The sequence below is a fragment of the Conger conger genome, chromosome 10 (assembly GCF_963514075.1).
Source record: "Conger conger chromosome 10, fConCon1.1, whole genome shotgun sequence".
Lineage (NCBI taxonomy): Eukaryota > Metazoa > Chordata > Actinopteri > Anguilliformes > Congridae > Conger > Conger conger.
In genome coordinates, this window is record NC_083769.1 from 50,087,022 (window position 1) to 50,111,387 (window position 24,366).

A 24,366-nucleotide genomic window follows, 5' to 3' on the forward strand; every position below is an offset into this window, starting at 1 on the left:
TTAATCAAGGCTGGCTCACAGAGAGGTTTGTGAAACAAACTGAAAATGTGCGTGTGGGCCTTTAACGAGTTATCAGCATGGACCCACCTGGGACCGTGTGCGTCTGATTCGGGTACGGTCAGTTCGATCACGGCCGTGACAGCAAGGTGTGTCAAAGGCACGCGTGTGGTGGGGTGAGAGGTCAGAGGTCAGAGGTCAGAGGTGAGGTCCGAATCGCGGCAGGCGAGACACACCTGTACCTGTACCGCAGTGAAGCAGCCATTTCAGAAACGCACTCCGTGCTCAGTAAACAGGGGAGAACAAGTCTGCCGGCAGGTGTGGTGTGGATAATGACCGAAAGCTTGTGTTTACCCTCCGGGGGACAGATATGAGCCGGCGGGGTACGCCTTATGAAAGCTGCCGATTTGGAAACAGGACGGACGCGGGGAGAAGCAGAGCCGTAATGGCGTAATGGTGTACAGGCGCGGTTTTATGGCTGAATCCGTGACAGACGTCAGTGTTTCTGCTCCGGTCTGGCTGGCGGTGAGGCAGGGCGCCTCGCAAACAGCCCAAATAAAGACAAATTCTTCCAATGAAGCGGCAGAGTGAGGAGACGGCGGTCCATCGAACCGTCTTGTGTTGCTTCTGTTGGGCCTATTAATCCCCTGCAGGAAGCCCATCCCTCTCCTTTATACGGACTGCAAATAGACGTCAGAGCCAATATCAGACTCAATAGAAATTAATCTCCCAGGATTCTGCCCTTTCCCCCCGATTGTGGAAAAAGCTGCCTGATTAATAGATAACAAAATAATTTATGCACACATATTTATACACGTCATCGGTTACACTGGAACTTAATGACCCCCGAAATTACCGTCCCGAAAACAGTCAGCTGTGGTGCCGGATTTTATTAGCCACAATTACAAGTAAAGAAAATCAACTTAATTTTAATCAAACATAAATATATATCCATCATACCTTTTTGTTATTGCTGAATCCATTGAATGGGGAACAATGAATGCACCGAAGAAAAATAAAATGCTGTTGGTGGCTGCCAGATACTGCCCCATTCCACACAGCATACAGTCAGTGTATGCCAGATACTGCCCCATTCCACACAGCATACAGTCAGTGTATGCCAGATAATGCCCCATTCCACACAGCATACAGTCAGTGTATGCCAGATAATGCCCCATTACACACACCATACAGTCAGTGGCTGCCAGATAATGCTCCATTCCACACACCATACAGTCAGTGGCTGCCAGATAATGCCCCATTACACACACCATACAGTCAGCGCCTGCCAGATAATGCTCCCTGCTTGTGCATAGACCAGTCTGGCGAATCCGGGTACTTTGACGTACCCCTTCAAACATAACACAGCGAGAATAGAATATTTTACCTAAACTAGCTATATCTTTTCACAACAATATCCAATATTTTTGTAATTAGATTTCCGACAAACTGACAGTCTTTTGAGCATTTCCATAAGAGGTTGACATTTTTACGATGAGTAGCTTTGAGAATGAGAGCTTTGTCTGACACCTGCACCTGCCCTATCGCCAAGTCCGCCGGTAAACTGGCGTTACATTAAATCACTTCAGCAGCGTGGCTCTGGCGGTGACGTGTTGCCGGTCTGGTCTTTTCGGTGTCGTTCTCTCCATTAGCATGCAGAGTTGATGAAGACGCCCGGTTATATTTTCACACCCGTGGGAAAATGAGAGCGATTCCTTGCCCTCTTCCCCTCAAGTGGCAAAGAAAAAAACAAAAAATAAAAAGTGGAGATAAAATGCGAGGAGGGCTCATTTAAAGGCGTGTGATTCCCCAAACCCTCACCGCCTCCCCTTTAATTAGCGCAGAAAGATGTGCTGATAACAGTCATTAGCCAAAAGACTTCTGTGTCTGCATTCCTTGCAAGGAACTTGGGTCAAAATAACAAATAATAAATTATACCAGTCACCACAAATAAACCGTTCGGAGCAATGCTGGGTTTTCCGTTGGCTAGCTAGTGCTGGGGATCATGGACTCCTAGAACTGATCAACCGTAATTCTCTCTCTCCGTAAAAACACCACACGATTGGTTCCCAGGAGTTACAGGACAGTTCTGGGTTTCACTGTTCATTCTGGGATTCTGAGCACAGAACCCTGCTGCCCTGGGGCACGTGTGCCGATCACAGTTCTATAGAACAAAATCAGATGAGGGGAGATTTTGCCTGGGTGCAGGCTTGGTCGATTTCCTGTCTCCCTGTAAGACGTCTTTGTGACAGAGGCTCTGTAGAAAGTGCAGCACAAATACAACTGAACTGAATAGGAAGGTATCCTTGCATGACTGCGTGAGGCAAAACAGAACAGCTCGATGGAGTACCGAGCAATCAGGATCAGGAAGACATGAGGGACTCCAGTCCAGTAGAACGTCGAACCCTGGGGCTGTAGAACCTTGGGGCTGTAGAACTCTGGGGCCGTAGAACACTGGAGTTTGGTTCTCTTACCCATTTTGGCTTTAATACATCAGCAGAGTTCAGCAGGCTCGGGAGAGAATCTTTCTTTTCTTTTTTAATCCTTTATTTAACTTGAGGAGTCCACTGAGAACGCCTCTCCCTTTCAAGGACACCCTGAGAGACGTCCTTTAATGAACATTTCACTTACAAACAAAAAAAGGTGTGGTGTGAGCACTTTTAGATATTGATTTCTCAGACTCAAGTCTTCTGCTGCTGGAGCCTATCCACTTAGAGGTTCGACGCATTGTATGTCCAGAGACGGTCTTCCGCATACCACTGTTGTAAAGACCTTTTCTCCTTTTGCCCTGGCTGAAGAAATCGGGCCCAGTGCATGCAGACCCATTGAAAATGCCAGACCCACCTGCCCACAGAGCACACTGAGTACAGCTGAAACAGGAGCAAACCGGCTGCCCTCCGCAACCGTACCAACCACCGTTTCAGGCCTGGTACAAAAAACAGACATTTTACAAATCAATTCAAACATCCCCAAAAAATTCTGCCCCAAAAATCCATCTGAATAAGACAGAGAATTTGGAATGACAGTTTTTGGAGTGAGGTCAAATTTCACCCTTTTAAAGTTGTTTATTTATTTTTCTTGCTTTCCTTGTGTTTCTATATTTAGTTTTGTTGGGGGGGGGGCAGGTTTTTGAGCTGTCTTTTCAGTTTTGTATGGATTTTGTTTGTCGGACAAAATGTCTCCTTTTATATTTGTTATAATAAAGGAGAATCAAAGGATTTTTTTAAAGTATCTCTCTCTCTCCCTCTCCCTCTCCCTCTCTCTCTCTCTCTCTCTCTCTCCCTCTCTCCCTCACTATGTCTTCCTTGCAAAAAGAAACCTGTTCTCACTGGACCTCCCCTCAGGTCACTCAGACTGTGTTCTTCAGTGTTCTGGATCCAGAAACCCATGTACCCCATCATGCAGTTCAGTTTACTCCAGAGTTCTTCACGTTACTCAAGCTGAATGAAATGAAGTGTCCGTGTGGAACTGATCCGCTTGGGATGGAGAGCTGCTGACTTTCACTGCCTCACACTGCAGCTGCCGTTTCCGCGTTTAATGAGATGTCTGCCATTTCTCGAGGCAAGGTTCGCCGGGGAAAATAAAAAGGGAAAAAAGAAGACGTTTCAAGGTTCATTCACTCCCAACTTTTACATTGAAAGTAAGGACAATAATAATAATAATAATGCAGGCTTGCATTTACCCACCTAGGTGACGCACGGCGGCCATCTTGTGTCTGAACGCTCACCGCACGCCAGCTGAGGTGGACAGGGAGAGAAGGCTTTTCAGGCAATTAAATCAGGGGATGGTTCGGTGGCAGGTAGAGAGAGCCAGAGTTGGGGATTTAGCCAGCACACCGGGGAACCCCGCACTCTGTGGGATCTGAAAGCAGCATCAGATAACCGCACAAACGCAGGCCATGGCGGGAAGTGTGACAGCATTGGCAGGGAACGCAAACTCCCTGTAAAACAGTCCTCATATCCACACACTGCAGTCTCAGTTTGGACCTGTCGTCTGAAAGCTAAGGTAACAGCACATGACTGAGACCCGGGAGGTTGATGGTTCAAGCCCCGGTGTAGCCACAATAACACCTGCACAGCCGTTGGGGGGGGGGGGGCGGTTTGGCACTGCTTAGTCTAATAAACTGTAAGTTGCTTCGGATAAAATGTCTCTTGTAATTTCATCAACATGTAGCTTGAATGTCAATGTCCTTTAAGCATCCTCATCTCCTGAACCAAAGGTCAAAAGTTTACGGGAGAAAGATATTCTCGTTTATTTCACACTTGGATTCACTTGGCAAACAGCAGTGAAGGGGGTCTGGGTGCAGGGGGGTGAAGGGGGTCTGGGTGAAGGGGGGTGAAGGGGGTCTGGGTGAAGGGGGGTGAAGGGGGTCTGGGTGAAGGGGGGTGAAGGGGGTCTGGGTGCAGGGGGGTGCAGGGGGGTCTGGGTGAACAGACTCCCTCAGTCCTGCGGCAGGCAGAGCAGGCGAGAGTGTCGGTCTCTCCGCACCGCTCGGAGACACGGTCGGAGTGCAACCAATTTTTTATGAGCTTGCGGTGTCCGTGGCGACCACAAAATTCCAGGCGCATAACACAGGCGCGGATAAATTAGGTTTCGGAGAGCTTATCGCTTAAATTGGAACAGACAGCAGGTGACATTTGCGCACATTAAAATACCCCCAACTGAAGGAGCTCCACTTGAAATGTGCTTTTCACCCATAGGGGGAAAAAGAGCCTTTACTCGTTTATTTCTCCCCTTGCAAACCCCACCAGTGAATATCCACCCAGAGAGATAGAGTGTGTTACCAGGAAAAAAATAACAAAAATAAATAAATTCAGCAGCAGCAGCACACAGTACTGTGGTCCAAGACAAATATGATCTGTTTGTGCTGATAATTGCTTTGAATATTATGCATTTTTCTTCAGTTAAGAATTTTTAAGTGCTAGTGCAATCAAACACAATATATTTGTTTGTTTATATTTGCTTTTACAATTATACAAGAGATTCAGAAACAATAATTTGAAAGCTGCTGCTGTGTGTGCATTGTGCATTGGTTTGTCATTGTGTGTGTGTGTGTGTGTGTGTGTGTATATGGGTGTGTGTGAGTGTGTGTGTGTGTGTATGTGTGTGTGTCTGTATGTGTGTGTGTATATGGGTGTGAGTGTGTGTGTGTATGTATGTGCGTGTGTGTGTGTGTGTGTGTGTGTGTGTATGTGTGTGTGTGTGTGTGTATGTGTGTGTGTGTGTGTGTGTGTGTATATGTGTGTATGTGTGTGTGTGTGTGTGTGTGTGTGTGTTTTCATTGATGTTCAGGGTTCACAGTGATTTAAAGCCAGAATGCTCAAAGACTGCTCACTTTACTGCTACAGCCAGTTACCCCCCTCTCATCTCTATTTACCCCCCTCTCATCTCTATTTACCCCCCTCTCATCTCTATTTACCCCCCTCCCATCTCTATTTACCCCCCTCCCATCTCTATTTACCCCCCTCCCATCTCTATTTACCCCTCTCTCATCTCTATTTACCCCTCTCTCATCTCTATTTACCCCCCTCCCCAAAGTATTTACCCCCCTCCCATCTCCATTTACCCCTCTCTATTTACCCCTCTCTCATCTCGATTTACCCTTCTCCCATCTCCATTTACCCCTCTCCCCTCTCTAAAGATCTGTCCATTTTACATTAATTTCTCTTTCAAGCACTGCACAATGTTTTAATCAAGAACACAATCCCATCCTTCAGATCCATTAACAGGAAGTAGGCACTGGATCACGTGCTCCACAATCCTTTCAGCTTAGAAACACTCGTTTTGATTACCAAATCAATTTGTGGCATTCTGAGACTTGGACTGTCGGTCAGAAGCCATCCTTTCATTCTGAAGTCGTACCGCGATGATCTGCGCTTCAGTGAATGACACTATACTGTGCACTCCCTTCTTGTAGCGTTTCTCTGGCGCAGAAATGTGCTCGTGCGTCAGAGTGAACAGACAGCTGTATCTGTGCATGAGCCCTCCTGTCAGCTGGTGCAGAGGAAGGGGACTGGAGCTGACACAGTGCTGGTGCAGAGGAAGGGGACTGGAGCTGACACAGTGCTGGTGATGCAGTCTGAACACCACAGAGCTGGTGATGCAGTCTGAACACCACAGTGCTGCTGATGCAGTCTGAACACCACAGTGCTGCTGATGCACACTGAACACCACAGTGCTGGTGATGCACTCTGAACACCACAGTGCTGCTGATGCACACTGAACACCACAGTGCTGGTGATGCACTCTGAACACCACAGAGCTGGTGATGCAGTCTGAACACCACGGTGCTGCTGATGCACACTGAACACCACAGTGCTGGTGATGCACTCTGAACACCACAGTGCTGCTGATGCACACTGAACACCACAGTGCTGGTGATGCACTCTGAACACCACAGAGCTGGTGATGCAGTCTGAACACCACGGTGCTGCTGATGCACACTGAACACCACAGTGCTGGTGATGCACACTGAACACCACGGTGCTGGTGATGCACCACGGTGCTGGTGATGCACACTGAACACCACAGTGCTGCTGATGCAGTCTGAACACAATGTGTGGAGGGGCTGAAGGCCCCAGCCTCCTCCCCAAATACACTCCGGACAGAGAAAGACGTTCTCATGCACATTACGCCGCCTTGCTTTACATCACCGGCATTTAGCAGAGCCCATTATCCAAGGCCACACAGGTCAGCATTTTTACACAGAATCCTCTTTTTATACGTTGTGACGCAGGGCTGGGAGTGGCCACTGGTCACGAGGTGGGCAGACCCAACAAAACCAAACAGAAGGGTAGATATGCTGCCTTTTATGAACAAAAACGCGACAAAAACGTGACTTTTAACAAAAATACAGTCTGCTCTTATCATTATGATTATGTTTATGATGTTATGTTTACATTATGTTTATATTTATGTTATGTTTATCATGTTCTCTGTCCAGCCGCACAGTCATAGATTCTCGGACAGTCTCTGAACGAACCCAAAACAGAACGCAAACAGTTGCATCTGGTCTTGGCTGAAAGCCAGGTGAAATCCAATTGCATTTAATACAGAACCCGTGTTCAGTTTTCTGACAGAATGTAATCATTTGTTTTTACCTTTGACAAATAAACAGCGGCAAAGCATATATTTTTCTTCACACAAAAACAATTATTTTCCGTGAAATCTGCGAGACTGAGGTTATTAAAGATGGCCTCTCTCTGAACGGAGGAGAACGCAGAGCGAGACATTAAATTACGGAGATGAACAGCAATCCCAGATCGCATTGCTCCATTGAATTTGTAAATAAAAGCTTCTTTTTTTAAATGTGAATAAAAAAGAAGGATTTTGAACCTGCAGCCAAATTAAATATTATTTTTCCATTCTCTGGATTTTCCACGTGTTTATCTTTTCTAGCACAGGTCTTTTTCGGAAACAAAATGAGTTTCATTTTAATTAATGTGAAATATGAACATTGATTAAATACAGGTGAGTGTTCCTGCATTTGCAAATGGGAATCAATTGAGCATTTTTCGGATTCATGCATTATCCTTATACAAAGCAAGGATTTAATTTAATTAAATAATTTATTTTACAATTATTTTGTTAGATCCACCATCTGTCCCAGCTGAAGTAGGAGTCACATTTGAAAAGTGCCGATTCTGGATTCTAAGAGCAGGTTTGTACTGATAATAATTTAATAAAGAGCAGGTTATGATAATAAATGATGGTCATGAAGGGCAGGTTATGATAATAAATGATGATAATGAAAAGCGTGGTGATAAGTGTAGCGTCTTAGTGAAGTTTCAGTTATCTTTACACATTAGACAGCACAGGGATAACTGAAACGGTCGGTTATCAGAATGGTCCAGGTGAATCTGAAACGGTCGGTTATCAGAATGGTCCAGGTGAATCTGAAACGGTCGGTTATCAGAATGGTCCAGGTGAATCTGAAACGGTCGGTTATCAGAATGGTCCAGGTGAATCTGAAACGGGTCCCTGAACCCAGACGTGAGAAGTAAGCTCAGCCCATGCCTATACACCAGGTCTAAAACATTAAAACATCTGCTGACAGAGAAATGCTGCAAAACCTGTGAAATAATAATCATGGCAAAATCCCCAATTACTATTCCAGATGTAAATATGCAACATGTCAGCAATGGAGGTAATGAGAAACATCCCTGACTGTATGTAATCACAGACGCAATCACCCCCTACAAACACAACGTGTGAGGGGGGGGGGGGTCTCACCACAAACCCTTTGGAATGAAACTATTCTTCAATCAATCTCTCAGCCTGCAGTCACTTTGGCCTGCAATATTCTTGAAGGTGTGAGAGTTTAGGAAAAGGTGTGCAGATAGTTTCACACCTCAGAAAGTGCTACTGGCTTAACGCTTGATTCAATCAGAAATTCCTGGCAAAAAAACCCAAAACAGAATATCTCTGAAGTGCTTCTGTGCCAGTGTCTCTGTAAAGTCCTTTAAAAATACAACTCAACTGAAGTTTCAGCATCCTTGTAGCAAGATGTTTTCCTCTAGGAACAGCAGAACAGAGCAAAATGTGCAGTTAAAGGAACTAAAATATCTGTTAACTGCATGTAGGAATAGAAAGCGGAAGCTTACAGCCTACGTGTGTCTCATTACTTATAAATCAACAGAAACACTTCCAACGACTGCTGATTAAAAATATATTGTACTGTGGCAGGTTGCGTTTCCAGAAGATCATCATCACCACCAGGTCTACAGACCGCCAGAGTGCACCAGGTCTACAGACCGCCAGAGCGCACCAGGTCTACAGACCGCCAGAGCGCACCAGGTCTACAGACCGCCAGAGCGCACCAGGTCTACAGACCGCCAGACCGCACCAGGTCTACAGACCGCCAGAGCGCACCAGGTCTACAGACCGCCAGAGCGCACCAGGTCTACAGACCGCCAGAGCGCTAACACACCTTTACTCCTCTCCTCCACTGCCACCGTGACTCCTATCCGGAAGCAAGTGGGGAGGAGAGGAGAGGAGAGGAGAGGAGAGGAGGAAAAGAGGGTTTGTTGAATATTACGACACCGGAGACGCACCTGAAATGCATACTCAAACCCCTCGGACACGGTTTTCCCATCACGATAGCATGGGTGCCAACCATCAAGCGTATATCTAATATGATGTTTTTTCAGTTAATACGACACCTGCTTAATTATCTCTAGTGCAGGGGCCTGCAACCGCCCAGTCACAGGAGAACTTCCCTCCTGTACACAGCACAAAAAAAACCTCAAACATTTGCGTTATATAACCGCTCTTCCTTAGGGAGCTGTCCGCTCTCATCTCAAACAGCTCCCCGGCTGTCATCCAACTCAAACACCAACATGCATTTCCCCCGAAAAAAATAACAGGGAAAAAAAAAAAAAAAAACGACTTTGCTGACAAAACAGACAACACGGCATACTGAACTTACAGATGCACAGAACACAATCACATTCTGCGGGAATGTAGAAGAGAAAAACTGATTTCAAGGATGCTGAGACCGTTCAGAAGCCGCAGCATTGCGAGGCGGAGATCTGAGAGATGCAGATTCCCGTTACCTCAGTGATGTTATTCAGATCAACCCAGAGAAGCGCTCTAACAATCACACTCTCGTTGTTGGTGTGGAAAAAAAACAGAGTCAGTCCCGAGATAGAGACAGAGATTGGACAACACTTTTTAAGGGACTAAGGCAAGATAGCATCCGCCATGTTTGATGTATTTTTAACAGCGCGCTCTGATTGGTGGAGCTGCTGTCAGGTTGCCGGGTGAAAAGTGAGAACATGTTGTTCTTGTTGTCTCTAGTTTGATTCTGGGGCATTCTGTCAGAAATCAATCACTCTTTTATATGTTAACCTACACGAGGCCCCCACCGTGTTTGCAAGCTTTCTCATAATGAGCAAAATATTGTTATGCTTAATTTTTTAAAGATATCTGTGTCTCTAAGTAGCTGTCAATTTTGAGGGCTCTTGTCTCCTGGATGGTTGTTAATTCTGATTAATAAAACCACATTCTAATACTCTCATCCATCTCCTGTGGTGAAGTTTCCTTTCTAATATGTGAACACTTTTGCACCTACATCTAAATAGCAACCAAAATGGCATAGCTAATGCTAATCCCCAATCAGCCTCTCCCTCAGAATCACTGAATGAAAAAGTCTCTCTCTGTTTCGATTAGTCATTTAGTGTGAAGCACATAAGATGGTGTCACTAAATTAGACTCAATCAGGCTAAAGGCACAGGGCTGCTGTAAACAAGAGGCTCGTTTAAATTCTCACACAAAACAACCAGAGACAAGAACTGCAACCATTTACGTTTGTTGGCCTTATCAGTTTTGATCGTGAGTCTGCTAGCAGGGGACAGAAAGGTTGAGACGGCTTTGTGTTCATATTTAATTTATTGGAAATGATAATTGTGTTCTTCATTAGGTAGTCTCAATAAGCATATTCATACCACTACTGCACAAATACTTTATTTTCTTGGTTTGTTCATGATATTTATGTGGCATGTAGGGGGTCACTGGCTCTCCTGTAGTACTGTGTGTGGCATGTAGGGTGTACAATAGTCACTGGCTCTCCTGTAGTACTGTGTGTGGCATGTAGAGTGTACAATAGTCACTGGCTCTCCTGTAGTACTGTGTGTGGCATGTAGAGTGTACAATAGTCACTGGCTCTCCTGTAGTACTGTGTGTGGCATGTAGAGTGTACAATAGTCACTGGCTCTCCTGTAGTACTGTGTGTGGCATGTAGAGTGTACAATAGTCACTGGCTCTCCTGTAGTACTGTGTGTGGCATGTAGAGTGTACAAGAGTCACTGGCTCTCCTGTAGTACTGTGTGGCCTGTGGGGTGGGTAATAGTCAGTGGCTCTCCTGTAGTACTGTGTGGCCTGTGGGGTGTACAATAGTCGCTGGCTCTCCTGTAGTACTGTGCGTGGCCTGTAGGGGTGTACAATAGTCGCTGGCACCAGCGGAGGCCCTGCTGTGGCCCTAATGCACGGGCACCTGCTTCTCAGTGGCTCGACGGGGCCAATTACCTGGAGTTACCTGGGGAATGAGCCCCTGACCACGCACGAGCGCTCCCTCGAACACCGAGTATTCCGGAAGCTTCCGTCTCCCACCGGGGCCGCGGCGGAGAGCGCTGAGGAGGGTCCGCCTTCGCCTGCGGCCACCCTGCCAGGCCCGTGAAGCCTGGGCCTCTCCTGGGCCGCTCCCCAGCCCAGCTGCACTCTGGGCGGGAAGACATCCAAAGGCTTATCAGGCTGAGCAGCTGTAGCCCGGAGCCCTCCGAGCCGTCTGGAGGAATGCTCCACTTTCAGAGAACAATCTCAAGAAATACATGCGCGGCGGGCAGAGAGAGAACTCACCCCCCCTGAACATGACATTAGCATTTTGTTGCCGGCAATCTTCACACGTACATCGGAGTTAATATGCTGGACTTACACAACTTACTCCACACTGTCAGAGTTCGGTCTGCACCGGGGCTGGAGGGAGGGAGGGAGGGAGGGAGATAGGAGAGTGAGAGCGTGAGGGAGAGAGAGAGAGGGAGGAAGGGAGGAGAGTGAGAGCGTGAGAGGGAGGGAGAGAGAGAGAACTGGAGAGAGAGAGAGAGAGAGAGAAAGAGAGAGAGAGAGAGAGAGAGAGAGAGAGAGCCCTGCACCCTGTTACAACTGTCAACCTGTTAGTCGAAAGGCATAGAGATAGAATGTGATGTAACGTTATAGAAGTGAGAAAGGGCTTGAGCAGGTTACAGCTCACTAATAAAGCAGCCGGAGCACAGAGCAGAGAGCAGAGAGCAGAGCCTCATAGAGCAGAGAGCGGTGTGGAGAGAGCAGAGAGCAGAGAGCAGAGCCTCATAGAGCAGAGAGCGGTGTGGAGAGAGCAGAGAGCAGAGAGCAGAGAGCAGAGAGCAGAGAGCGGTGTGGAGAGAGCAGAGAGCAGAGAGCAGAGAGCGGTGTGGAGAGAGCAGAGAGCAGAGAGCAGAGCCTCATAGAGCAGAGAGCGGTGTGGAGAGAGCAGAGAGCAGAGAGCAGAGAGCAGAGAGCAGAGAGCAGAGAGCGGTGTGGAGAGAGCAGAGAGCAGAGAGCAGAGAGCGGTGTGGAGAGGCAGGGAGGCAGGGTGACGCGCAGCAGCTCCAGGGCGTGTGGAGAGGTGGGCAGGACCCGGCTGTGGTCGCCTCAGGCAGAGCCCTCACCCTCCAGCCCCCTCACCCTCCAGTCCCTCACCCTCCAGCCCCCTCACCCTCCAGTCCCTCACCCTCCAGCCCCCTCACCCTCAGCCCCTCACCCTCCAGCCCCCTCACCCTCAGCCCCTCACCCTCAGCCCCTCACCCTCCAGCCCCTCACCCTCCAGCCCCCTCACCCTCAGCCCCTCACCCTCAGCCCCTCACCCTCCTGCCCCTCACCCTCAGCCCCTCACCCTCCTGCCCCTCACCCTCCAGCCCCCTCACCCTCCAGCCCCCTCACCCTCAGCCCCTCACCCTCCAGCCCCCTCACCCTCACCCTCAGCCTCCAGCCCCCTCACCCTCAGCCCCTCACCCTCCAGCCCCTCACCCTCCAGCCCCCTCACCCTCAGCCCCTCACCCTCCTGCCCCTCACCCTCAGCCCCTCACCCTCCTGCCCCTCACCCTCCAGCCCCCTCACCCTCCAGCCCCTCACCCTCCAGCCCCCTCACCCTCAGCCCCTCACCCTCCAGCCCCCTCACCCTCAGCCCCTCACCCTCCAGCCCCCTCACCCTCACCCTCAGCCTCCAGCCCCCTCACCCTCAGCCCCTCACCCTCCTGCCCCTCACCCTCCTGCCCCACGGAGGTTATACAGCAGCAGCCCGGGAGCCTGTGTGCTGGATGGGTGAGGTAACGGCAGCGCGGTCCTGACTGTGGAGGACTCAGAGGTCACAGAGCCTGTCTCCCGGCGACCGCGCTCTCCCGCTGTAAATCCGTTTTAGGACCACAGCGGGGCTTCCGGCGCACCTGCCATAAATCTGCTCAGCACCGACGTGTCCTCGCTCCCCCGACCTTCGCAACCACGACCGGCACAAACGGGTAGGGGCCGCAAGCCACGCAGCCAATGGGCTGCAAGCAGGGGCGATCAGGGGGCAGGGGGGCTCTCTGGGGATTGGCCCAGGACAGCGGGGGCGGGGTTAATGCGGACAGTGGCGCGGGATCTTTAATGGCGGCGGGATGCTGGGCCGTAACTTCATATCCGCAAGATGGATGTGCGCGAAGCGGGAGGCGGCAAACCCAAAACGGATTCGAGGGGGTGATGGATGCCCCCATCCTGCTGGGGTTCCCTAAAGCGCTGCTGCAATCAGAGGAGGGCAAACGCTGCCCCACCAGTGCTATGGCTGCCAGGGCGGATTATCCCATCCAGAGATGCATTATCCCATCCATGACTAACAAATATTCAGTTAGGATTTGCATAGAATATAGCCTATCCTCCGTATTGGCACTTTTTCTGGTTGGTTATTGGTTTTGTTCTGGGAGCCTGAGAAATGAAATCGTGTTGAGTGACAGCTCATATTTCCAGGCTGAATGTGATTCTGGGCTCAGGAGGGCTGAGCCCAACCCAGTCCAGCCCTGGGTCCCACTCAGGCCACCCGCATAAACTCTAATACGATCTCACACCTGATGTGGTGACAGGATAGGAGCTGCAGACAGCACTTCTGCTATACACTATAAACATTATGGTGGAGTGGGTGTGTGTGCGCGTGTGCATGTGAGAGAGTGTGAGTGTGAGTGTGTGTGTGTGTGTGCGTGTGAGTGTGAGAGAGTGTGAGTGTGAGTGTGTGTGTGCGCGTGTGAGTGTGTGTGTGTGTGTGTGTGTGAGAGAGTCTGTGTGTGTGTGTGTGTGCATATGTGTGTGTGTGTGTGCGTGTGAGTGTGTGTGAGTGTGTGTATGTGTGAGAGAGTCTGTGTGTGTGTGTGTGTGTGTGTGTGTGTGTGTGTGAGAGAGTCTGTGTGTGTGAGAGAGTCTGTGTGTGTGTGTGTGTGCATATGTGTGTGTATGTGAGAGAGTCTGTGCGTGTGTGTGTGTGTGTGTGTGTGTGCGCGAGTCTGTGTATGAAGAATACATTGTTAACACATTGGCCGATGAGTTAAAGTAGACCATTCCTGCAGAACAGTAAACCACAAACTTCCATTCTAACTGCTGAAATGGTGAAATATGTGTTCTTGCAGCCCCATTAGTGCTGAAGCAGCCCAGGCAGACCTGTTAGCACAGAACTGGGACAGCCGGAGTCAGTTAGCTGTGGTAGAATTAGACAATAAGTCTGAACCGGGGAGGGAGCTGGCAGTGAATCTCTGCAGCAGTAGCTGTGTGGAGGGAACATCAGGATGAGGGATCAGAGAGAACAGAGCTGGGGGTTGTGGGTTAATAACGGGCGCATCGTTAGGGCAGGCTCACTGTTCCGTCCTCCAGCTGAGTCACTCGGGGGTTATCCAAAGACACAGCGGCCCCTCATGTTTCGCTGCTAAACTACTTTTTTGATAACTATCTGATAATTGCCTGGCAGAACATGTCTGAAATGCAAAGTGCCGCTTCGTCGTTCAGGTATAAAAAATAAATAAAGCGCGACATACGTCGTGTCGCTCTTGCCTTCGATTGGCGGGCTGAATCCGCCGGGGGCGGGGCGGGGGCGGGGCGGGGCGGGGCCACCCAGCGACCGAGCTAACGGAGCGTAATTATTTCCTGGCGGAGGTGGAGATCCGAGTCTCAGGGCTACGGGTTTAATGCCAGACAATCTCCACGCTCAGCCCTGCCCCAGGCTGATATTGACTGGCTGTGGCAGAGGCCCTGGTTAGCATGGAGCGCAGCGCTTCAGAGGCAGCTCTGTGTGTCAGCGCTGGAGGCTAACGACGTGCTAGCAGTGCAGCAGTTCCTGGGCAGCTCTGTGTGTTAGCACTGGGGGCTAAGAACGTGCTAGCAGTGCAGCAGTTCCTGGGCAGCTCTGTGTGTTAGCGCTGGGGGCTAACGACGTGCTAGCAGTGCAGCAGTTCCTGGGCAGCTCTGTGTGTTAGCACTGGGGGCTAACGACGTGCTAGCAGTGCAGCGGTTCCTGGGCAGCTCTGTGTGTTAGCGCTGGAGGCTAATGCACGTGCTAGCAGTGCAGCGGTTCCTGGGCAGCTCTGTGTGTTAGCACTGGAGGCTAACGACGTGCTAGCAGTGCAGCGGTTCCTGGGCAGCTCTGTGTGTTAGCACTGGGGGCTAAGAACGTGCTAGCAGTGCGGCTGGGCTGGCATGCTCTGTGTGTTAGCGCTGGAGGCTAACGACGTGCTAGAAGTGCAGCAGTTCCTGGGCAGCTCTGTGTGTTAGCACTGGGGGCTAACGACGTGCTAGCAGTGCAGCGGTTCCTGGGCAGCTCTGTGTGTTAGCGCTGGAGGCTAACGACGTGCTAGCAGTGCAGCGGTTCCTGGGCAGCTCTGTGTGTTAGCGCTGGAGGCTAACGACGTGCTAGCAGTGCAGCGGTTCCTGGGCAGCTCTGTGTGTTAGCGCTGGAGGCTAACGACGTGCTAGCAGTGCAGCGGTTCCTGGGCAGCTCTGTGTGTTAGCACAGGGGGCTAACGATGTGCTAGCAGTGCAGCAGTTCCTGGGCAGCTCTGTGTGTTAGCACAGGGGGCTAACGACGTGCTAGCAGTGCAGCAGTTCCTGGGCAGCTCTGTGTGTTAGCGCTGGAGGCTAATGCACGTGCTAGCAGTGCAGCTGGCATGTTAAGCCGCAGTGATCCAAACTTCACCCCTCGAGTGTGCGGCTCATTACACTGGGACTAGAGTCACGGCGACAAACAACCGCCCAGATGAAGAGGCATCGCAGCTTTCAGGACACTAACTTTCGCCTTTTGAAGTCCACAAAAAAGCACTTAATTACAATAAAACTAATTATGACAACTTAACTTCTGTAATTATTGTCGCAGCTGTATCCCACGGTGGGAATCGAACTCATGACCATCTGGAAGCGTTGGAAAAAAGAGCAGATTGGTCCACCCAGCTAGCCAATGAGTGTGTGCGTGCCGAACAGGTGTTCTGCGGAATCTCGCCGTCACACCTGTCAGGCAAGGCGGTAAAGTGTCACTGCCCTCCAGTGAACACCAGGGGGCAGCACTGCGTAACAGCATCCAGGACAGAGACTGTTACACTGCCTGCTTGCGGAAGCTTTGGTAAATTAAGACAGTGAATGCACCTTCTTAGTTACCGGTTAAGTGATTGTGTGAATGGTGTAGCCACAATAAGATCCGCACAGCCGTTGGGCCCTTGAGCAAGGCCCTTAACCCAGCATTGCTCCAGGGGAGGATTGTCTCCTGCTTTAGTCTAATCAACTGTAAGTCGCTCTGGATAAGAGCGTCTGCTAAATGCCAATAATGTAATGCAATGTAATGAATGTGAAGTGCAGTGCAGTTGTGAAAGTCTGTAATGTACCGGATGTGACTGTTCTGTACAGAGTGTTCACAGAGCTGTGAACAAGAACAGACCCAGTGGAGCTGCTGTGGAATGAGCAGCTCATGCTGCTAAACCCCCAAATTTATCTCAGTTACAGCGGCTCTGCAAAGACTCCACCAGAACGATGTGTCTGTGATATAATGTAAAATACGGCAATAATTTAATGAAAACGTGTTTTGTGTTTGAGTTCCCGTTGTCTAATATCACATCTTCTCCAAAGAGCTGAAACCATCCAGTGTGACAAGTATGCAATAACAGAGTGAATCAGGAAGGGGGCGGGTACTTTTTCAGGCTCTTCTGAAGCGCTCGTGTGCCGTCTGGATGCTCCTGTCCGTTGCTCCAGATGAGGCTGACGGCCTGTTCCGTGTGTCACGTGTGACGTCACCGGTTTGTTTGAGGACAGGGGCGCTTTCATCACCGCGTCAGGCTCACGGCGGCCGGCGTTCGCCGTTTCCGGGACCGAGTCTGACGGCGCTCCTAAATTAACAATTTCCCTTTAACTGCGTAAGAGCGGCCAGCCAGATAAGCGCACATCAGTCACGCGGAGCCTCGGACACACGCGCCAGCCTCCGATAATTCTGCGTCAGACCGCGGTCCGAGCGGCTCCGGCCCTAACTGGGTCTGACGCTGGGAGCGTCGACGTTCCGCGGAGCGTCGAAAGCACTCAGGAGACCTCGGAGTGCATCTGGGGGCAAACCAAACACAGGCAAACAGCACCACCTAGTGGCGTGAACGCTGCGTGTGCAGCTTCTTACGGGTACTTTTGAGCTCTACTACTTCAGAGCACCCACGAGGAGTCCCTGTGGGGACCTGGAACTCAGGTTAATAATAAGAATAAAATGTTATACAGATTAATAGAATTAAGGTGAAGCAGGGCACTCACTGTCCCTCAGCCTCCTACATGCTGCTCATACCTCAGCCAATGAGACACAAGACTGATTGTACACAGCCAATGAGACACAAGACTGATTGTACACAGCCAATGAGACACAAGACTGATTGTACACAGCCAACGAGACACAAGACTGATTGTACACAGCCAACGAGACACAAGACTGATTGTACACAGCCAATGAGACACAAGACTGATTGTACACAGCCAATGAGACACAAGACTGATTGTACACAGCCAATGAGACACAAGACTGATTGTACACAGCCAATGAGACACAAGACTGATTGTACACAGCCAATGAGACACAAGACTGATTGTACACAGCCAACGAGACACAAGACTGATTGTACACAGCCAACGAGACACAAGACTGATTGTACACAGCCAATGAGACACAAGACTGATTGTACACAGCCAATGAGACACAAGACTGATTGTACACAGCCAATGAGACACAAGACTGATTGTACACAGCCAATGAGACACAAGACTGATTGTACACAGCCAATGAGACACAAGACTGATTGTACACAGCCAATGAGACACAAGACTGACACGTCACAGCCACGATTGGGTTCTCCATCATTAATTTGCTGTAAAACGGATGGAAAACGTCTTCTCATGTTTTTCACTCTGTCTTTTCTCTCTCCAGACTGAATAGTTTCATAAAAACCCAGGAACGAGATGTCGCTGAAAGTGCAAACGAGCAACGTGACCAACAGGAAGGACCCCGAGTCCATAAACTCGCGCGTGTTCATCGGGAACCTGAACACGGCCGTGGTGCAGAAGGCCGACGTGGAGGCCATCTTCTCGCAGCACGGCGAGGTCCTGGGCTGCTCCGTGCACAAGGGCTACGCCTTCGTGCAGTACGGCGGGGAGAGGCAGGCGCAGAGCGCCGTGCTCGCCCAGAACGGCAGAGTCCTCGCCGGCCAGACGCTGGGTACGCATCCTCACCGCTGTGGGCTACACAGGCCTGAGCTAACCCAGCACAAACATCCCAGCACAAACATCCCTCCCGCCTATTGCTCACTCCCCTTCCCTCCTCTCCCTCTCACACTCTCCCTCCCTCTCTCCCTCTCACACTCTCCATACCTCTCTCTCCCTCTCTCACACTCTCCCTCCCTCTCTCCCTCTCACACTCTCCATACCTCTCTCCCTCTCTCACACTCTCCCTCCCTCTCTCCCTCCCTCTCACACTCCACCCTTGCTGTCATCATCCCTCTGTCTCTCTCTCTCCCTCTCTCACACTCTGTCCCTCTCTCTCTCCCTCTCATACTCTCCATACCTCTCTCTCCCTCTCTCACACTCTCCTTCCCTCCGTCTCTCCCTCTCTCTTTCCCTCCACCCTTACAGTCATCACCTCTCTCACTCTCCCTCTCTCCTTCCCTCGCTCTCTCACACTCACTCTCCCTCCCTCTCTCCTTCCACCCTTATGATCATCATCCCTCTCTCTCTCCCTCTCTCTGCAGACATTAACATGGCGGGAGAGCCCAAACCCCAGAGATCTCCAGGTGTGAAAAGACCAGTGTCGGCTCTGTACAGGTGAGGAGAAGCTGCTCTTCGTCCAATCCTTACATAAACAGGACTAATACCCACAGTGCCTTGTGCAGGATATCCCATAATTGCATACATTATTACATAAAATACTATATATCATAGTATTTTAGAGATCAGTTCAGAGATTAATTTGGGTTAAGATTCTCACTTTAACATTCTCAGAATTTTGAGTAGCCTGTGTCTGGTTTCCCCCTGAAGGAAGAAGAGCAGTTTAAAAAAGATAGGCTAAAAAAGTTTTTTACCCCATACAATTCACCATTCACGATTTTATTGAACAAATTGAAGATAAACAGCCAATCAATTTAACAGATTAACACAACTTAAACAAATTACTATTAATGGCACTTCAGTCTGTGTTTATCTCGCATGTTCGTACGTCGAGTACGATAAATATACCATAGCTATATCGCGCAGCCCAACTCAGCGGTCGTGCATACCGGTATGAATGTTTTTGACTGTCTCTCATATTGCCTTTCAGCGGTTACGACTCCTTCAGAGACGACTTTTATGAGAGGTGAGAGAAACTTGACCGGCTGAAAAGAATCTGCTAGTTTGGTTTCAGGAACTCTCAAAGTGGAGCTGTTCATGGCAAGCCTCAGATTTGGAGCAATAAAACCGTAATGTTTTCAACTCGGGAGTAAACTTTTTCTTGGCTCACAACACACGATGATTGACAGCCCATGACAGCCTGGCTCACTATGGGGCGCCCGAAGCCTCGGTCTCCCACCCTGACTGCAAGTCAAAGACAAGTACAGTGGAACCGAAACGACCAAACAGAATGGCAAAACAATGCCAACTAACTGATCAGAGATCAGACATCCGCAGCCTTGACGGGATTTTCTATACCCTCCAGATAGAAAAGCTCTGCCTTTTCAGAATAAGCCCGCCAAAATTACAGAGATGCCCAGCTGAGCTGATCCCAACTGTCAACAATTCGAAGAATGACGGTTAATTCCGAAGTGGCGTGATTGTACTCAGCGTCAGACATCATTGCTGAGAGTCTGCATGGATACCTTAATGACATTTTTGTTTCAAAGTCTAAAAAAAAAGTAAAGACTATGTTGTAACATCTCGTTAGAAACTATCAATCGTCCACATATGTATAGCCGAATAGAGTCCGTTTGTCTGACAAACAGAAACAATTGGGGGCAGATTTTTTGTTCAATCCGAGCGCAAACTAAATAGACTACAGCTAACATGTCTCAGTTAGATTGCTTTGATGTTTATCGCAAAAGCAAGAGGTTTAAAAAAAACTGCAACCATTATTCTTACCTTTAGACCACTGTGTAGACTTGCTTCTTCATCACCCGGCCATTACCAAACTCCTGTAGAAAAAGAGGTGTAGTGTTTTCCCCTGCGGATTGTGTTGGCAATAGCCATCTGTGATCTGACTTGCACATGCTCCAGTTAGAACCATATTTGCATTCAAATGAATTCACATACTCTTCCACGACTGGTAAATTAGCTAATAAAAGACAAAGCAGTATAATGTAGATTTCTGGATGGTACCAAACAGCAAAGCATTTGACTTTGCAAATAAACACGAATTCACTTTCAACTTTCAGGAAGTGAGAAGTTTGATGAGACGGATCTGACGCAGTGCTCTAATTGACAGCCACGCCTTACAAAATTGCGATCCTTCTTTCTTGACCTAATTTAACCAGCTATCAAGGTGGCGCTTACTTCGGCTAATTCAGCTTGCAGTCACGCTCATGAATCAATGTCTCCTTTTTGCAATTAAAAATTAAAAAATACTTCGGGGGAGAATGTTTAATCTCGGGTCCCGTTTGTCCAGACTTCTGGATTATCGCAGCCGGGCCTCGCTCATCCCGCGGCCGGTGCCTGTGAAGCGCCCCCGCGTGGCCGTGCCGGTCATGCGCAGGGTGAAGTCGCTCCCGGTGAAACTGGCGTCGCGATCCCCCGTCGCCGGAAGCCGCTCTGTCAGGCACAAGCGTGAGTCACCCCGAATCGCCCTTCCCTGCTTTCTGGGGTACCCCGCAACCCCTCCATACCTGGTCCCCAGACAAAAGGCCAACACTTTTTAATTGAGCATTAACACAATTAACATTAACATTAATTTGGCATGCAAGCCAAGGCAAAAGATTCATCGATTAACCATTATGAGACTGCTTCTCCATAAGCAGTGTGCAAATTAGACTTACTTATGGCTATTTAAGTAATTAATTTAAGCGGCTGGACCAATTTGATTTCATTACACTGAGGCATTTAGCAGATGCTCGTATCCGCAGTGATTTACACAGTCTTAGTCTTTACACACTCTCTGTATACAGATGGATGTTTGCTGATGCAGTCAGGTCGGGCTCCATGTCTCTGTGCTCGCTCCGCAGTAAAGACCAGCGAGCTGCAGGCCATCAGGGCGGACCTCGCACAGATCAAGGCCAACATCGACACCCTGCTGGGCCACCTGGAGGTCATCACTCAGAGCACAGGTCAGAGGTCAGAGGTCACACGCCACATGTGCATCTAGTTTCAGAGGCACACTAGCTAGTCTAGGAATTCATTCATATGAAAATACTGCACGTGTCTCCCCCCGAAAATTATACATATGCCCAAACATCGTCAGGTGAAGGGGGGTGGGGTCAGAGGTCAAGATGCACACGCAGAGCCTCCTGATGGAGGGTTCAGGCCATCGGAGAGTCAAACTGAATCTCCCCTTTCTGTCTTCATCCCTCTCCCCCGTCTGTCTCTCCCCACGTCTGTCTGCCCATATGTCTGTCTCTCCCCATGTCTGTCTGTCCGTCCGTCCGCCTGTCTGTACGTCTGTACATCTGTCTGTTTGTCCGTCCGCCCGTCACCACGCAGAGCTCCACAGGGCAGGCGAGGGTAACGGTGAGGTCTCTGCAGACGAATCGGCTACAGACACAGAGTCCCGTCACAACCACGAGGAAGAGGAGGGAGACGAAGCAACACAGGAAGAGTGTGAAGAGTTCACGGTGAGAGAAAGAGAGAGAGGGAGTGAGAGAGAGAGGGAGAGAGAGAGGGAGAGAAAGGCTGGGTGCTGGTCAGATGAAGACAGAGAAGGGAAAAGCAGAAAAAGAGGGATAGAGAGAGAGCACAGGACAGGCACTCATGGATTGAAAGTTGAAAAACAGAATCCAGGATCCACCCCCTCACCCCAGACCTTCACTACATTACATCTAGCAGACGCTTTTATCCAAAGCGACGTACAAAACAGTGCATACCATGGTCATTCAAGAAATAACCAAACACATCAGATAGGATACAATCCACACGATTGTTTGTAAGGCCATGAACATATGTCCAGTACACAAGGCAAGTCAAACTTACCATACCAAGACAACTGCAACTTGAGGAACTACAGAAATAAATTCAAAAGTCCTAGATTAAAGTATAAAATACGAGGTATGAAGGTATGATACAAGGTTCTTCAGACTGATTCAGTCCGTTTTGTCTTCTCTTAGGAATACGATCACCTAAAGACAGACTCCATACTTCAATAAAGGCAAGTTTTACCAGTGCCTGTTTATTATATTGCAATACAAGGTGGTTGTGAACACGGTTCTGGCCTTCTCTCTGGGCTCATTCTGCACGCTCTCACCCCACCAGCAGGAGGCAGCACAGAGCAGGGTGGGGCTGCGGCTCTGGGGCGTCGGGCCAGGAGGTGTGAGACGCTGAGGGGCGCTGTGTGTGGGAGGAGCATGCAGCAGGGTCCCGGGAAGAGCCCGAACATCGCAGAGGCACGGACGGACACCCCAGCCTCCCTCCCAGCCTCCCTCCCAGCCTCCCTCCAGCCTCCTCCAGCCCCCTCCAGCCCCCTCCAGCCCCCTCCAGCCCCCTCCAGCCCCCTCCAGCCTCCCTCCCAGCTTCCCTCCCAGCCTCCCGCCCAGCCTCCTCCAGCCTCCCTCCAGCCTCCCGCCCAGCCTCCTCCAGCCTCCCTCCAGTCTCCTCCAGCCTCCTCCAGCCCCCTCCAGCCCCCTCCAGCCTCCCTCCCAGCTTCCCTCCCAGCCTCCTCCAGCCTCCTCCAGCCTCCCTCCAGCCTCCCGCCCAGCCTCCTCCAGCCTCCTCCAGCCTCCCTCCAGTCTCCTCCAGCCTCCTCCAGCCCCCTCCAGCCCCCTCCAGCCTCCCTCCCAGCTTCCCTCCCAGCCTCCTCCAGCCTCCTCCAGCCTCCTCCAGCCTCCTCCAGCCTCCCTCCAGCCTCCCGCCCAGCCTCCTCCAGCTTCCCTCCAGTCTCCTCCAGCCTCCTCCAGCCTCCTCCAGCCTCCTCCAGCCTCCTCCAGCCTCCCGCCCAGCCTCCTCCAGCCTCCTCCAGCCTCCTCCAGCCTCCCTCCAGTCTCCTCCAGCCTCCCTCCAGCCTCCCTCCAGCCTCCCGCCCAGCCTCCTCCAGCCTCCTCCAGCCTCCCTCCAGTCTCCTCCAGCCTCCTCCAGCCTCCCTCCAGTCTCCTCCAGCCTCCTCCAGCCTCCCTCCAGTCTCCTCCAGCCTCCCCCAGCCTCCTCCAGCCTCCCCCAGCCTCCTCCAGTCTCCTCCAGCCTCCTCCAGCCTCCCGCCCAGCCTCCTCCAGCCTCCCGCCCAGCCTCCTCCAGCCTCCCTCCAGCCTCCTCCAGCCTCCCTCCAGCCTCCCCCAGCCTCCCTCCAGCCTCCCTCCAGTCTCCTCCAGCCTCCTCCAGCCTCCTCCAGCCTCCTCCAGCCTCCCTCCAGCCTCCTCCAGCCTCCCTCCAGCCTCCCCCAGCCTCCCTCCAGCCTCCCTCCAGTCTCCTCCAGCCTCCTCCAGCCTCCTCCAGCCTCCCTCCAGTCTCCTCCAGCCTCCCTCCAGCCTCCCTCCAGCCTCCCGCCCAGCCTCCTCCAGCCTCCTCCAGCCTCCCTCCAGTCTCCTCCAGCCTCCTCCAGCCTCCCTCCAGCCTCCTCCAGCCTCCCTCCAGTCTCCTCCAGCCTCCCTCCAGCCTCCTCCAGCCTCCCGCAGACCCGGGAGCCACACCAGGACGGCAGGCTTGTTTTTATTTATTTTATCCACTTTTTTTAAACGGAGCGAGTGGGAGAGTTCATATGCCACAATATAAACTGTGTGTGAAATGGCACGCAGGAATTATTCTGTCGAACAAAGACTCAGCATCCTTTGTGTCGTCTCCTCTTTTTTATATTTGTATCTTTCTTAATGAATTCGGGGCACAGCTGCGTTCTGCATTTGTCCATTCCAAAATGTAAGGTCTTCGCAGATGAACACTATAAAAACAAACAAAAACGAATAAAACAAATATGCGTAGCCTGATGAATGCATGTGCGGGTCGATATAAATGTGCGTGGTTCCGTCTGTCCGCCCATATAGAAATCTGTGTTGTGCTTTATGCCTGTATGGATGGAGCTTTATGCCTGTATGGATGGAGCTTTATGCCTGTATGGATGGAGCTTTCTCTGTGATATGCTTTCATATTTCTGATGAAAATGGATTTTAATGTTTTCTGCTGGTTCACCCATTTGGTATTTCTCAAACGTACTCATGACATAATACGCCATAATCGGAT

The 24,366-nt window shown here is 50.4% G+C and overlaps 1 protein-coding gene and 1 long non-coding RNA gene across 2 annotated transcripts; one reads left to right on the forward strand and one right to left on the reverse strand.

Moving 5' to 3' along the window:
- Nucleotides 1–3,291: 3,291 nt before the first annotated feature.
- On the reverse strand, nt 3,292–20,425 carry LOC133139315 (uncharacterized). The gene is made up of 4 exons (XR_009709805.1): nt 20,140–20,425; nt 11,023–11,215; nt 3,684–3,734; nt 3,292–3,543 (listed from the first exon to the last, which is right to left on the reverse strand). It is a non-coding gene; the product is annotated as an uncharacterized LOC133139315 (long non-coding RNA).
- On the forward strand, nt 17,995–22,471 carry LOC133139314 (RNA-binding protein Raly-like). The gene is made up of 7 exons (XM_061258766.1): nt 17,995–18,250; nt 18,780–18,852; nt 19,346–19,381; nt 20,663–20,820; nt 21,216–21,317; nt 21,691–21,821; nt 22,311–22,471. Exons 1-7 carry the CDS (start codon nt 17,995–17,997, stop codon nt 22,347–22,349), a joined length of 795 nt encoding a protein of 264 aa, XP_061114750.1. The 3' UTR covers nt 22,350–22,471.
- The last annotated feature ends 1,895 nt before the right edge of the window (nt 22,472–24,366 follow it).

Coding starts and splice junctions, on each gene's coding strand:
- LOC133139314 (XM_061258766.1), top strand. CDS start 17,995: ATGTCGCTGAAAGTGCAAACGAGCAACGTGACCAACAGGAAGGACCCC. Junction 18,853..19,345: donor CCAGTGTCGGCTCTGTACAG/GTGAGGAGAAGC, acceptor ATTGCCTTTCAG/CGGTTACGACTCCTTCAGAG. Junction 21,318..21,690: donor GGTCATCACTCAGAGCACAG/GTCAGAGGTCAG, acceptor GTCACCACGCAG/AGCTCCACAGGGCAGGCGAG.